We start from the raw sequence: 16,095 nt of genomic DNA, 5'->3' as shown, positions 1-16,095 counted from the left end.
CAAATAATACTAGTGTATAGTGTAGATTCTGGTATTAAAGACACCTTAATGTGAATTATAGTTCTCCTTGAACTATCTGAGACCATCATTGCTGTTTTCCACGTTCAGACCCAGACCAGAGAAAAAGAGAGATACTTTGTTTCCATAATACCACCATCCTTTCACTGTAACATCTTTTTTAATGTTTATTTTTATTTGAGATAGGTGACAAGATAATATAAGATGACAGAGAGGAATGACAACCTATATAATCAGGATATCATGGTGGTCCTGAGAAAATTCACTTTTCTTGCTTCCTAATATTTCTTATACACATATGTAATAGAAACTAATGCTTTTGTTTCTGTATTGTTTTAATTGTACTAAAGACTTTTGACTAAACAAGACTTAATTATAAATATAATAGTTCAATATTTACAAACATGGAATTTTCAATTACATAGAGTTTTGGGGGTAAGTTTAAATACTAAGTTCTTTAAAAAAATACATTTCAGTCAGGAATTAATATATACCATATTTTTACTTCACTGTAACATCTTTAATAAAAGTAATTAATATAGAGATATCTATATCTATTAAAATAACCATTCATTTTTGCCAGCCTGCTCTATACTTAAGAAGGATGAGAACACAACTTTAGAGTACATATATTTAGTAATGATATTCCAAGTAATCTTGTTGCTGGTGTGCAGTAGATGCATCACTCCATCAAAAAGAACCAACTCTGACCTATATGGCCTTTCTGTCAAGTTCTGCTTGGGGAAAACTGACTTAAGATTATGGTGGTAGTATAGGTGGTAGTGTTTGATGGTAAAGGAAATTCACTCTTATGAATATGTGGGGCATAGATGTAAACAAATGCATATGTAGTATATAAATGAAAATGTGATGTTCAAAGTAGTAACAGTAGCAGGAGATTAGGTTTCGTAGTTTGCATTTCCTGTCACTTGAATCCCACATTATATTATGCCAGACCAAGAAAGGTAAGCATACACTATCAGGGTTTGATAAATACTAATGTAGCCAATCATAGATGTAAGATTATGACCAAGAACACTGAAATTTTATCTCTGTCTTCTATATACAGACTACACCTATTCCTGGACATTGTTTTTTTTTGGGGGGGGGGGAGCCTGGGTGCTGTCCCTGAGCTTTTCAGCTCCAGGCTACCGCCCTACCCTTGAGCCAAACCCCACTTCCCATTTTCTAGAGCTTAATTGGAGATAAGAGTTTCAGGTCCTTTTGTTCCTGGGCTGGCTTTGAAGTTTAATCCTCTAATCTCGCCTCCTGAGTGGCTAGGTTCCTGGACATTTTTTTACTCAACTCTTACTAGTGACATCTTAATAGACTTAAGAGATAGATCCAAATTTCTCACTTAACATTTTAAAAATTATTATGGGATCACTATTGTGTTGCTATCTTTTTGTCTGATTTTAGGGTATATGTTCAAGTAACACATCCATGTGACAATACATGTCATTTTCCTTTTCTAAATATATTGTCTTGTATTTCTTTACTGTATCTGAATTGTTTTCTATGTTTTTGCCAGTCCTGGCCCTTGAATCCAGGGCCTGACCACTGTCCTTGGGCTTTCTCAAGGCTAGAGCTCTACCACTTGAACAACAGTACCAATTCCAGCTTTTTTCTATGTATGTGGTATGTAGGAATCAAACCTGGGTCTTCTTGCATGCTAGGTAAAGCACTCTACCACTAGGCCAAACTCCCAGCCCGATTGTTTTGTATTTTGTTATCAAATTCTCTGTTTTCTTCCTTTTCACACATATTGTTTGCCTTTCTCAAGAATTTGTATCCATTTCTATTTAATAACTTTGTTTTGTTTATATAACAAACTGCTTAAATATAGTAGTTATAACTGCTATATTTTCTTTTACAGTATGAAATTTCAATTGTATTACTAATAGAAAATTACAGTCATTATAGTTATATAGTCATATACTGGTGTGCCTTATTGTTTAACTTTTTGTCATTATTATAAAGGTGATGTACAGAGGGCTTGCAGTTATCTAAGTCAGATAAAAAGTACATTTCTTTTGGGGCAATATCACCTCTTCCTTTGCAAGATTATTTTAACTTGGCATGTTTGAGCCTGTTTTAAGCATCAGGGATTTCTGAGAAAGGAATATATATTTCTCTCTCTCATATTTACAGGTAAAGTATAATATTTTCAAGGAATTTTTAAATGAACAAACAAAGTGTGGAGTCAAAGATACAGAAATTATCTACTTTGGATAAAGTTACACTTACTGTATAGTGCTTTCACTTTTTACATGTATTTTAAATTTTCTTTATCAAAATAATTTTAAATGAATAGGTAATTCATAGCAATCTTAAACTTTACAGAAAATTGGGCAAATAAAAGACTCCATATATACACTTCCTCTCATTTGCAGTTTCCTTATTAAAATCCTAGATTAGTTTGATACCGTTGTTACAAGTAATGAAACAATATCAACACAATTTACTGAAGTCCACAGTGTTGGAGTCACTATTTTGAATAGTTATCTAGGTTTGACAAATGTTTGACCTCTTGAATCCAGGAATATAACATAGTAACATAAAGTAAAACTGCCCTAAATGTTCCACCTCTTCATTCACCATCATTGTCCCTCTACATCCCCTGAACTTCTTACTATCTCCTTAAAGTCACCTTTTCCAGAATTTCTTCTCATTGAGTTTTTTTTACTAAGAAATATGGATTTCAGTTTCACCCTTACATTTCTGTGGTTTTAGACTCATTTATTCATAAGAAATACCTTCTAACATTTCAAAAGAAAGAACTTCAAAAACTGCAGTTTGCTACATCTTTAGAAACATATTTAACACACAATCTCTAAAATGACATTTTGAAAGATAATTGGGGAAATTAGAAGCTTTATGGAATATTTGGTATCACAAAAATATTAACTTTTTCAAATGTAATCATTAAATTGAGTCTATAATTAAAGTTATACTATCCTATACAGAGCCTATAATCCAAGCTACTCAGGAGGCTGAGATCTAAGAATCATGATTGAAGCCAGATCAGACAGGAATGTCTATGACACTCTTATCTCCACTAAAAAAAAGGCAGAAGTGGAGCTGTGGCTCAAGAGGTAGATTGCTAGACTTGAGCAAAAGAAGCTCAGGGATAGAACCTGGGCCATAAATTCAGCTTGTAGAAATGGTACAAAAAATCAAATCCTTTAAAGAAGAAGATAAAAATTATTGACAAAAGAAAGAAATGATACCTCCACTCAGTTTATGTGGCACAGTCATTTTAGAATTCAGGGAAATGAAAGAGCACAGAGACGTTCTCATTTGAATTGTCCTTTCCTAATATCATTTTTGGTTGTGGTCGATGAGAACCAGAATATAATCAAGGTGCACCCATATCCAAATTCTGAACAAAGCTGAGACTCGCCTGTCAAAGCGTTCTTTTTGCCCTATGGTAGGACTGAGGTTATACCCTTCCAGTTTCTTGTTTACCGCAGTTTGAAAAGAGCCCCTCGGACTTGTGATGAAACTGAAATAGAGCATCGTGTATGCTTTCCTTCTGTTAGGGATGCAATGAAAGACTATTAACATACACACAAGACATCTGTACATTTCGATACTACTTAAAAAAACATTCAACTTGGATTACTATTAGTTGAAAACAGCACTGCGATTTTTCTTAGACTGAGAGAAAATAAACACTAAGAAAAGACGCAGGGTGGCGCTGCAGACTTAGAAGTGGAATAAGCAAATCCGTCAGCTGACCGCGTTAGCTCCTTACTCAGCAGAAGAAGCCAGCAGGGAGAGGAAGCTTTCTAGGGCCGTCACTCTGGGAAATTAGGCCGCTGGACTGTCCACTTCTTCCAGTGTTGGCAAGATACTGGGATTTACAGTCAGCGATAACGTGAGCTGGAGCTGGAGCGAGTTTGCAGAGAGACCAGGTGATGGAGGTGCAGGAGAGAAAGAAGCTCCTTCTGAAACAAAGGCAAGTCCTCATATTCTTTGTTTTGCTGGGCATAGCTCATGCTGGGTCTGAACCTACACGCTATTCCGTGGCTGAGGAAACAGAGAGTGGCTCCTTTGTGGCCAATTTGTTAAAGGACTTGGGGCTGGAGGTAGAGGAGCTAGCTTTCAGGGGTGCTCAACTGGTATCTAAAGGGAAAAAACTGCATTTGCATTTGGATAGGCACACTGGGGATGTGTTGCTAAATGAGAAACTGGACCGGGAGGAGCTCTGCGGTCCTACCGAGCCCTGTGTACTACCTTTCCAGGTGTTACTGGAAAACCCTCTGCAGTTTTTCCTAGGCGAGTTGTGGATTAAGGACATAAACGACCATTCCCCTGTTTTCTTAGACAAAGAAATAATTTTGAAAATTCCAGAAAGCATTGCTCCTGGAACTACTTTCCTAATAGAACGCGCCCAGGATTTGGATGTAGGAAGCAACAATCTCCAAAATTACACCCTGAGTCCCAATTTCTACTTCCATTTGCAAGTACAAGACAGCCCTGGTGGCTTGTTACCACAGCTGGTGCTCCAGAAAGCGCTGGATCGGGAGGCAGAGGCTGAGGTCAGCTTAATCCTTACTGCGCTGGATGGGGGGACTCCACCGAGGTCCGGCTCTGCCCTGGTCCGCATTGAAGTTGTGGATATCAACGACAACGCCCCGGAGTTTACAAAGCTTCTCTACGAGGTGCAGGTTCCAGAAAATAGTCCTGCTGGATTCCAGGTTGTCACTGTCTCGGCTAGGGATTTGGACGCTGGTATTAATGGAGAAATAACATACATGCTTTCTCAAGCTTCTGAAGACATCCGAAAAACATTTCGGATAAATGCAAAATCAGGAGAACTCCACTTAGCACAGGCATTGGATTTTGAATCCATTCAGACATACACAGTAAATATTCAGGCAAGAGACAGTGGAGGACTTACTGGAAATTGTGTGGTGTTTGTCCAGGTGATGGATTTGAATGACAACCCTCCGGACCTGAGCATGTCCACACTCACCAATCAGATACCAGAAAACTCTATGGAAACTATAGTTGCTATATTCAGTGTTTCAGATCCTGACTCGGGAGATAATGGAAGGATGATATGCTCCATCCAGGATGAGCTTCCTTTTCTTCTGAAGCCCTCGGTTGAAAACTTTTACACAATAGTAACAAACTCAGCACTGGACCGGGAGACCAGATCGGAGTACAACATCACGATCACGGTCACGGACCTAGGCACGCCCAGGCTGCAGACCCAGCACAGCCTCCGCGTGCAGGTGTCGGACGTGAACGACAACGCCCCGGAATTCTCACAGTCGTCCTACACCCTGCGGGTCCGCGAGAACAACAGCCCCGCCCTGCACATCGGCACCATCCGCGCCACGGACAGGGACGCGGGCAGCAACGCCCAGCTCAGCTACTCGCTGCTGCCCGGCCCGCAGCCCGGGCCCGACGCGGCGGCGCTGCTGTCCATCCACGCCGACAGCGGGCAGCTGTTCGCCCTCAGGGCGCTGGACTACGAGGCCCTGCAGGCGTTCGAGGTGCGCGTGCGCGCCACCGACCAAGGCTCGCCCGCGCTCAGCAGCCAGGCGCTGGTGCGCGTGCAGGTGCTGGACGCCAACGACAACTCGCCCTTCGTGCTGTACCCGCTGCAGAACGCGTCCGCGCCCGTCACCGAGCTGCTGCCCAGGGCGGCCGAGCCGGGCTACCTGCTGAGCAAGGTGGTGGCGGTGGACCGCGACTCGGGCCAGAACGCCTGGCTGTCGTTCCAGCTGCTCAAGGCCACGGAGCCCGGGCTGTTCGGCGTGGGGCCGCACAATGGCGAGGTGCGCACCGCCAGGCCGCTGAGCGAGCGCGACGCGCCCAGGCACAGGCTGCTGCTGCTGGTGCGCGACAATGGCGAGCCTCCGCGCTCTGCCAGCGTCACTCTGCATGTGCTGCTGGTGGATGGCTTCTCTCAGCCCTACCTGCCTCTGCCCGACGCCCCGCCCCAGCGCGCGCCGCCCGATCGCCTCACTGCCTACCTGGTGGTGGCGCTGGCCGCCGTGTCCTCGCTCTTCCTCTTGTCCCTGCTGCTCTTCGTGGCCCTCAGGCTGTGCAGGAGGCGCGGTGGCCCGGGCTCCCTGGGCGGCGGCTCGCTGCCCGAGCCCCACTTTCCTGGACACCTGGTGGACGTGAGTGGCGCGGGGACGCTGTCGCAGAGCTACCAGTATGAGGTGTGTCTGCAGGGAGGGTCTGGGGACAATGAATTTCAGTTTCTCAAACCGAGGTTACCCAACTTGCCACCCCAAGACTCTGGTGAAGAAATAGGAGATAATGCTGTTATCCGAAGTAGCTTTGGATTCCAATAGAGGTCTGCTTATGATAGTGTCCTTCGAAATTTGGATCCAAAACAAGACATGGATATTGAATATGTTTGAGATTTTGTTTTGTCAGTCTTGGGGTTTGAGCTCAGAGTCTGAGCACTGTCATTAGGTTTTCTCAAGGCTAGAGCTCTGCTACTGGAGCCACAGCACCACTTCCGTTTTCTATGTATGTGGTATGAAGGAATTGAACCCTGGGTGTTTGTGCATGCTAGGCAAGCACTCTACCGCTAGGTCAAACTCCTGGCCCTGAGGAGAAATTTTTACATTCAGAAATAAGTGGATGTGAGCGCCACAGCGACTCTGTTCCCACCTGCCTTGTGAGGTGTGAATGATATGAGGATCTGCCACCAGTGAAGTCAACTTCTTGACTATGAGCATCTCCTACTTCCTTCCTCAGGCTGTAAAGAGAGTTAATAATGACAATCTCTGTTTTAGTAATAGCTTTGGACTCTGCTAAATTTTGACAAAGATCTTCTTGAGCCCTGTGTGTGTGTGTGTGTGTGTGTGTGTGTGTGTGTGTGTGTGTGTGTGTGTTTACTGCTTCACTCATACTTATTTGAAAATAACTATCTTATTATAATTCTTCACGTCACTTAGTATTCTAAATTTATGGCTTTTGTAGTTTAATGCATGTGAATTTTGTTTGTATTTTAAAGTGTGAATATAAATTTTGTACTTTTGGAATTTGTTTTAGTTAGAAAGCCTTTTCTGAAACTCAATTTTCTACTTGCTTGGTAATTTTAAAGGCCTATGTTAAACTTTTGAAGGACAAAATATTTTTGTTGTGTCCTCTTAGGTTTGTGTATCTTTGCTCTGTCCATTTTTCTCTGTGTATTCATGTATACCTTAAAGTTATAACATGAAAAAATGTATTACTCTTTTAGAAGCTTGAGGATCCTAACTGTTTGATTCCACAGAACATTCACATTAGGAATGTCCATTTTTTGGAAAAAAAATCAGCTGGGCACAGTGGCTCATTCTTGCAATTCTAGTTACTCAGGTAGAGTCTGAATGATCTGAAGTTCAAGATGAGCTCATATAAAAAGTTATTGATATCTACATCTCATAATCTTTTTTTCTTTTTAAGTTTAGCTTGGTGTCATGTACCAATCATCTTTTGCATAGTTATAAGGATCTTGGCCTGAGGCATACTCTGAAAGCTCAAGTACTGGGCTGGGAGTTTGGCCTAGTGGTTAAAGTGCTTGCCTAGCATGCATGGAAACCCAGAAGTGGTGCTGAGGCTCAAGTGGTAGAGCTCTAGCCTTGAGAAAGTCCAAGGACAGTGCTCAGGCCCTGAGCTCAAGCCCAGGACTGGCAAAAAAAAAGCTCAAGTACTGCAAAATGACAAAAGCAACAAACAAAAAGTCTCCTTAAGGTAGTCCTCTTTTTAAACATCCGTTTAAATTATTAAAAGCCTCTTCCTGAATCCTTCCATAAAAATTTTAAAAATATATAGGCAATATATGTTTGTTCTTTACCAAGTTAGAAACTTCTGGAGTGTTTTTTTTCTCTAGAATTTCAAGAGGCATTTAGGATTCAATAAGAAATAAGCCTGTGAGTAGAGTGTAGGTAGGTCTACTCACACATTCACTCACTCATGCATGCACATTATCTATCATTTATTTTCTATCTGTCTGTCTATCTATCTATCTATCTATCTATCTATCTATCTATCTATCTCTCCTTCAGTTCTCTAGACTTTTCAATGCTTTAAAAAGTGTTTGCAGGGCCAGGCATGGTGGCTCATGCCTGTAATCCTAGCTAATCAAGAGGCTGAGATCTGAGGATCAAGGTTCAAAGCCAGTCAGGGCACAAAAGGACCTGAGACTTTTATTTCCAATTAACTTCTAGAAAATGGGAAGTGGCGTTTGGCTCCAGGGTAGGGTAGTAGCCTTGAGCTGCAAAGCTCAGGAACAGTGCCCAGGCTGAGTTTAAGATCCATGACCCACAAAAGAAATGTATTTGCATTATGTTTATGAATAGCTTCACATTTATTGCATGACTAAAATAGTCACTAAGACATTTTACATTCTACTTAAAATTTCTGAATGAGTGTAAGTTAGCACATTTAATCATTAAATATGCTAAAATAGCTAATGAACAAAATTTGCTGAAATTAAATGCTTTCTGACATACAATGAATTATGTCATTTTGTTAAAATTGAACCGGTAATTGTTATTTAAATATTATCCAGTTATCATTCCCAAGTGTATCTATCAGTACTTGTTTTTTCCTCTTATTGCTTAATTTGAGTCTTTCCCTATGTAATAGTTTATTCAATGTAGATGGAGAAATTGGGACATTTAGATTTAGAATTTAAAAATAAATGTCTGATCCAAATTTCATTTCTTACAGTACAATTTCTGATGTATAAGTTAAATAACTTTTATATTATTTTCGCATGTTTCAATGAGCTACGCTATTACAATTATATAATTTGGGGATCTCATTTTTACGATTCGCAGTGACACTGAGTTCTATCTTGGCATTAGATGTCTCTAGCCGCTAATTCCTTCTAGGATTTTATTTAAATTAGAATCCTGCTCTTAGCTATTTCATTATCTTGCAGTGATAGTCCAATAAGATAATATAAAGTAATAGGAGGAAAACTGAAATTATTTTCAGTATCTTTGGCATCAGAAGTAAAGTCAGTAGATGAGCTACCACATAGTGTTCCCGATAATTGTGTAGGGAAACAAATGAAGTTATATTGAACACAAATATTTGTATTGTTTCATTTGTCTGACTTACAATGATCTCTGGCTATTGTTTTTTTCTTTTCTTTTCTTTTCTTTTTTGCCAGTCCTGGGGTTTGAAATAAGGACCTGAACACTGTCCTTGGGCTTTTTCCTCAAGGCTAATGCTCAGCCACTTGAGACACAGCACCACTTCTGCCTTTTTTCTATGCATGTGGTACTGAGGAATCGAACCCCAGTCTTTGTGTATGCTAAGCAAGCACTCTTATCACTAGGCCAAACTCCTGTCCTGATGGATGTTCTTAAAATGAAATGCCTATTAGCTGGACTCATTTTACCTCTCCACTATTCTCACTTTTTTTCACTGCTGGGGCTTGACTTCAGGGGCTGGACACTGTTTTTGAGTACTTTTTTGTCATGGCTATTGCTTTTCCACTTGAGCCACAGCACCATTTCCAGCTTTTTCTGTGTATGTGGTACTGAGAAATGAAACCCAGGACTTCATGCATGCTAGGCAAGCACTCTACCACTAGGCCACACTCTTAGTCCCTCTCACTTAATCTTGGGAATAAAGTTCTGCATATATTTTACTTTCTTTTTACATAGAATGGTTGTGCTTTGTTCTCTCAGGACCATCACATTCTTTGTAACCTGGCACACCAATTATCCCTTTGGTCCCATATTCAACGGTGAAATTTTAGTGAAGTTTTTTTAACTAATCATCATTATGTTAAGGCCTCCCTCGTGCATACTTTCAGTGTATTCATTTTATTTTCTCTATAAAGTTTCATACCATTTGAACATTTAAAAAATATATATACCTCCTTTGATGTAAGATAGTGTATGATTTCTTGACATTGGGTCATGCCACTCTGCCTAGTTTTTACAAGTGCAGTAATCATCTATACAGATTAAATAATTGTCAAGTTGCTGATTAATAAGGAGAGGAGAAAGCCTTCTAAAGTGTTTCCCGTGTGTGTGTGTGTGTGTGTGTGTGTGTGTGTGTGTGTGTGTGTGTGTGTGTGTGTTTCATAGTTTTTATCTCAGGGCCTGGTCATTGTCCCTGAACTTTTTTTTCACCAGTCCTGGGGCTTGTACTCAGGGTCTGAGCACTGTCCTTGGGCTATCGTTCTGCCACTTGAGCCACAGCACCACTTCGATTTTATGTGTGTGTGTGTGTGTGTGTGTGTGTGTGTGTGTGTGTGTGTGTGTGATTGTGTGGTACCAAGGAATTGAACCCAGTTTTTCCTGCATGCTAGGCAAACACTCTACCACTAGGCCAAACTCCTGGTACTGTCCCTGAACTTTTGCACTACAATTTGAGCCAGAACTCCACTTCTAGCTTTTGGGTGGTTAGTTGGAGACAAGATTCTCATGGGTTTCCTGCCCTAGCTGGTTTTAGATGACAATTCTTAAGAGCTCAGCTTTCTGAGTAAGATTACGCGAGTAGGATACTGGTGCCCAGATCTAATGTGTTTCTTAGGAGTTAAAATGTGTAAGCAATTGGGCATTTGCAGTCCTCTGGATGGACCCTGTGAAATGATCTACCACAATTTTCCCCATCTTGCTTTCTGTGTTATTGCTAGAAATGCAACTCATATTTATTAAACAAGAATGGAAAATGAGATCACACATAAGATAGTTAAGTATGACATCATTTAAAACAGAATCCTCTTCATGTATAAAAAATACAGTTGAGGGTAGCTGCATTGTTAGCATATATATACTCTCCTACAAAATCATGTAAATGAGGGCTCTTTCAGGGATAGTATCTTCATTTAGGGGACTTAATTTCCATAAGTTGTGCTTACTTATGTGTCACCAGAAGCTCCTCCTGTACTTAACTGGATTTGATAATCAACGAAATTATTTTCTAAAAAAATTTAAACTGCCAATGGACGCATGGTGGCGCTGTTGATTAAAAAAACGCGAATGACACTACATTACTGGGACACAGCGATCCAGTCTGGAAAGCCAGGAGCCTGAACCTGAGCAGATTCCACCAGCTTAGCTGAGCCTCTGCAAAACATTATTTATTAGGCCATCTGCACACGTTGAGGTATAGAAGACTTGGCTTTTCCTACCTCCGCGGAGGCTGGATTTAGTGACGGTTGCTTCTGGAAGAAGAAGGCAGGAAGCAAAATGGAGGCTGGAGGGGAGCGCTTTCCTAAACAAAGGCAAGTCCTGCTTCTCTTTATCTTTCTGGGCGGGTCTTTGGCTGGGTCGGAATTGAGACGCTATTCTGTGACCGAGGAAAGAGAGAGGGGCTCTTTAATAGCCAATCTTGCCAAGGATATGGAGCTGAGGGTGGAAGAATTGGCCACAAGGGTGGCTCAAGTTGCATCCAAAGGGAACAAACAGCATTTTCAGCTCAATTATCAGACCGGTGATTTGCTCCTGAATGAGAAATTGGACCGAGAGGAGCTATGCGGTCCCACGGAGCCATGTATACTGCCATTTCAGGTGTTACTGCAAAATCCTTTCCAAGTGATTACCAATGAGCTCCAAGTCATAGATATTAATGATCACTCGCCAGTATTCTTTGAGAACGAAATGCAGGTGAAAATCTTAGAAAGCTCTCCACCAGGAACAGCAATTCCCCTGGGAAATGCTGAGGATCTGGATGTGGGGAGAAACAGTCTCCAAAACTACACCCTGGCTCCCAATTCCCACTTCCACGTTGTCACGCAGAGGCGCAGGGACGGGAGGAAGTATCCCGAGCTAGTGCTGGACCAGGCTCTAGACCGGGAGGAGCGGCCAGAGCTCACTCTAGAGCTCACGGCTCTGGATGGCGGCTCCCCGCCGCGGCTCGGCACGGCCCGGCTCCACATCTTAGTCTTAGACATCAACGACAATGCCCCCAAGTTTGCGCAGTCGCTCTATGAGGTTCAGAGTCTAGAAGACACTCCGGTCAGCTCTGTCATCGCCACTGTCACGGCTTCTGATCTCGATGCTGGCAATTATGGGGCGATTTCATACACATTTTTTCATGCTTCAGAAGAAATCCTCAAAACTTTTCAACTAAATCCAATCACTGGTGATATACAACTAGTTAAAGGTTTGGACTTTGAAGCGATAGGCATTTATGAAATAGATATCGAGGCCAAAGATGGAGGAGGCCTTTCAGGAAAATGTACAGTCACAGTTCACGTGGTTGACGTTAATGACAACCCACCAGAACTGATCATGTCCTCAGTGAACAGTCCTGTTCCGGAAAATTCGGCAGAGACGGTGGTAGCGATCTTCAGCGTCTCAGATCTAGACTCGGGAGACAATGGAAAAATTAAGTGTTCCATCCAGAATGATCTCCCTTTCGTCCTGAAACCCTCCGTAGAGAACTTCTACACCCTGGTAACAGAGCGTCCACTGGACAGAGAGATTAAAGATGAGTACAACATCACGATCACGGTCACGGACCTGGGCACGCCCAGGCTGCAGACCCAGCACAGCCTCCGCGTGCAGGTGTCGGACGTGAACGACAACGCCCCGGAATTCTCACAGTCGTCCTACACCCTGCGGGTCCGCGAGAACAACAGCCCCGCCCTGCACATCGGCACCATCCGCGCCACGGACAGGGACGCGGGCAGCAACGCCCAGCTCAGCTACTCGCTGCTGCCCGGCCCGCAGCCCGGGCCCGACGCGGCGGCGCTGCTGTCCATCCACGCCGACAGCGGGCAGCTGTTCGCCCTCAGGGCGCTGGACTACGAGGCCCTGCAGGCGTTCGAGGTGCGCGTGCGCGCCACCGACCAAGGCTCGCCCGCGCTCAGCAGCCAGGCGCTGGTGCGCGTGCAGGTGCTGGACGCCAACGACAACTCGCCCTTCGTGCTGTACCCGCTGCAGAACGCGTCCGCGCCCGTCACCGAGCTGCTGCCCAGGGCGGCCGAGCCGGGCTACCTGCTGAGCAAGGTGGTGGCGGTGGACCGCGACTCGGGCCAGAACGCCTGGCTGTCGTTCCAGCTGCTCAAGGCCACGGAGCCCGGGCTGTTCGGCGTGGGGCCGCACAATGGCGAGGTGCGCACCGCCAGGCCGCTGAGCGAGCGCGACGCGCCCAGGCACAGGCTGCTGCTGCTGGTGCGGGACAATGGCGAGCCTCCGCGCTCTGCCAGCGTCACTCTGCACGTGCTGCTGGTGGATGGCTTCTCTCAGCCCTACCTGCCCCTGCCCGACGCCCCGCCCCAGCGCGCGCCGCCAGATCGCCTCACTGCCTACCTGGTGGTGGCGCTGGCCGCCGTGTCCTCGCTCTTCCTCTTGTCCCTGCTGCTCTTTGTGGCCCTCAGGCTGTGCAGGAGGCGCGGTGGCCCGGGCTCCCTGGGCGGCGGCTCGCTGCCCGAGCCCCACTTTCCTGGACACCTGGTGGACGTGAGTGGCGCGGGGACGCTGTCGCAGAGCTACCAGTATGAGGTGTGTCTGCAGGGAGGGTCTGGGGACAGTGGGTTCAACTTTGCCCCCAATTTTCTGATCCAAGACACTTAAAAACTCACTACAAAGTGTAAGTTGCAACCATCAGTTAGATTTCATTAACTGAAAAGTCAAATGAGGATTATCTATGTATTCTGTATAAAGTATTTTAGGGAATATAGCGTTATGTTGATTTTACTTTCTGAGTAGTTACATATTCTTCAATTCATAATTTAAATTTTCATCTGTTTTATCCTTTAACAGCCTGCCATCATAATTTCTTATTTTTTAACCAATAACATAACAAAAAATTTGTTCTCTTTCACTGATGATTTTAATCAGGTTTATTTAATGACTCCAAAAGTCTGTATTTCAAATCAGTGCTAAGTTCCAATCCATCAGACTTGCCACTCTTACTGTTCATTATATTGAGATAATATGTTTTGTAAAATTCCTAAACTAGCTTTTTAAATAGTTATTCGAATTCGAGAATATTCTTTAGATAAGAGCATGTCTTCTTGTAATAACTCATTATGTTTTAAGAGATATAATAGTCAGGGGCCGGGAGTTTGGCCTAGTGGTACAGTGCTTGTCTAGCATGCATAAAGCCCGGGTTCGATTCCTCGGTACCCCACATACATAGCGGAAAAAGCTGGAAGTGACACTGAGGCTCAAGTGGTAGAGTGCTAGCCTTGAGAAAGTCCAAGGACAGTGCTCAAGCCCTGAGCCCAAGCCCAGGATGGGAAAAAAATGAGTTATAATATTCAAATGAAAGCACAAAATGTATTTTATTTCCTGTATTGAGAGAGCCTTTCCAAATTGCATGTTTATATTGGTCAAAATTAGACAACAATTATAGATGAATTTAGCAAACTGCTCTTAATTATTCTCTATTGTTGCTTCAAAGCATATGCATAACTGATGAAAATGAAAATTAAAACATTTTAAATGATTTTTAAAAGTGTTCTTTCCACTTTGCATGAGATAATATTTATTAAATTCTATGTTGGGAGGACAGTTTGATTTGTATATTCAGGGTGCAAATGTATTCTCAGGAAGGCATATAGAATTTCAAAAGAAGTATCTATTTAGAAGGCATAAATTATTCTCTTACCTATTGTGAGAATAGGGTCAGTCTTTATAGAGTCAGCTTATTATTTAATAGTTTTCCCCTTATTGGGTCTTCTGAAAATTCAGAAACCTGCAAAATAATCTTTTAAATTCCATCGATTTGTATTAAATTAAAATCCATGGATTATTATTCGTGTATTAAATTAATATCCATTAAATTTTATTTGATTAAAATTAAATATGAGGCCATTCTTGTCATCCTGATATCTGCATTTACATCCTCTCATTTACAGTTGATGTTACTATTAAACTTAGTTGTTATGGTACCAACTTTAAATGAGTTTTGTAAGATTCCAAGGGTTTAAGAACATTCAGATAGTCAGCTGCTCATTTATTTTTATAAATATAATTCTACATGTACAGTGTTTTTCTATAAGCATATTTAGAAATAATTTTAACATCATGATACTAGACTCAAATTCAATTATGTATCATTATAGTTAGATGTCAACTAAGTCTACTGAAGTCACGCACATGTACTGTTCATGAACTTTTGTACTCAAGACTAGTGTTTTACCACTTGAGCCAGGGTTCCACTTTCAGCTTTTTTTGTTGTTTTATTGGAGATAGGGGTCTCACAGAATTTACTGCTAGGCTGGCTTTGAACTGTTCGCCTCAGATCTCAGTCACCTAAGTAACTAGGATTACAGGGCATGAGCCACTGGCTTCCATGTTCGAAATGGCTTGTGATGTTGTGATATCAGACTCAGCAAGACATAAATTTTATCTGCTTACATTGCTGACCTTAGGTTCACAATCTTTGAAAGGATGTGGCTTAGTTAACAAGTTGTAACTAAATTTCAAGGCACTTCTAACAGGATGTCTTTATTAAAGAGCAGGTAAAGGATGTAACTAAAATGTAATTAACAGAGACCAAGCCACCTAGCCAAAGCAGGAACTTTTCAGAAAAAATAACTTACAAGATTAACATAAAGGAAGTGAATATTTTTTTATAGAAAACATGTTTTTTCGCATACCCAGATCCCTTTCTTTATTCTTAAATAGTACTGCCTTGTAAATGACATTTTTGGAAAACGTAATTTTTCTGTATCATCTATTACTTTATTCTGATATTATCTTCTCCTTAGGTTTTGTAGAGCCAAATGTATATTAATCATAGTCCTTTTGCTTGTGTCAAATGTGTATGTTTGATTACCCAGTAGTGTGAATTAAAGAATTAAACTCATTGGCCAGGAGTTTGGCCTAGTGGTTAAAGTGCTTGCCTAGCATGCATGAAGACCCGGGTTCGATTCCTTGGTACCACATATATAGAAAAAAAAAGCCGGAAGTGGTGCTGAGGCTCAAGTGGTAGAGTTCTAGCCTTGAGAAAGTCCAAGGACAGTGCTCAGGCCCTGAGCTCAAGCCCAGGACTGGCAAAAAAAAAAGAATTAAACTCATTTCCTTCTGTTCTTTTGGTATTCAACAATGTTAAGGAAACATAGAGTCTATTCAGTCTTTTCTCTGTTTTAGACTGTTTCCCTTTAATGTCAAGTTTATCTTATATTTTATTGGCATATAT

The 16,095-nt window shown here is 42.2% G+C and overlaps 2 protein-coding genes across 2 annotated transcripts; both read left to right on the top strand.

The window, feature by feature from the left end:
• Positions 1-3,794: 3,794 nt before the first annotated feature.
• On the top strand, positions 3,795-6,369 carry LOC150063996 (protocadherin beta-2-like). The gene has a single exon (XM_090331373.1). The coding sequence runs from the start codon at positions 3,939-3,941 to the stop codon at positions 6,333-6,335; it is 2,397 nt and encodes a 798-aa protein (XP_090187499.1). The 5' UTR covers positions 3,795-3,938; the 3' UTR covers positions 6,336-6,369.
• A 4,456-nt stretch (positions 6,370-10,825) lies between these two features.
• On the top strand, positions 10,826-14,520 carry LOC150063995 (protocadherin beta-3-like). The gene has a single exon (XM_090331372.1). It carries the CDS (start codon positions 11,190-11,192, stop codon positions 13,518-13,520), a length of 2,331 nt encoding a protein of 776 aa, XP_090187498.1. The 5' UTR covers positions 10,826-11,189; the 3' UTR covers positions 13,521-14,520.
• Positions 14,521-16,095: the final 1,575 nt, after the last annotated feature.

The sequence above is a fragment of the Megascapheus bottae genome, chromosome 4 (genome assembly GCF_031878675.1).
Source record: "Megascapheus bottae isolate mThoBot1 chromosome 4, mThoBot2.hap1, whole genome shotgun sequence".
NCBI classification, from domain to species: domain Eukaryota; kingdom Metazoa; phylum Chordata; class Mammalia; order Rodentia; family Geomyidae; genus Megascapheus; species Megascapheus bottae.
This window is presented reverse-complemented; position numbering and strand designations above follow the sequence as displayed.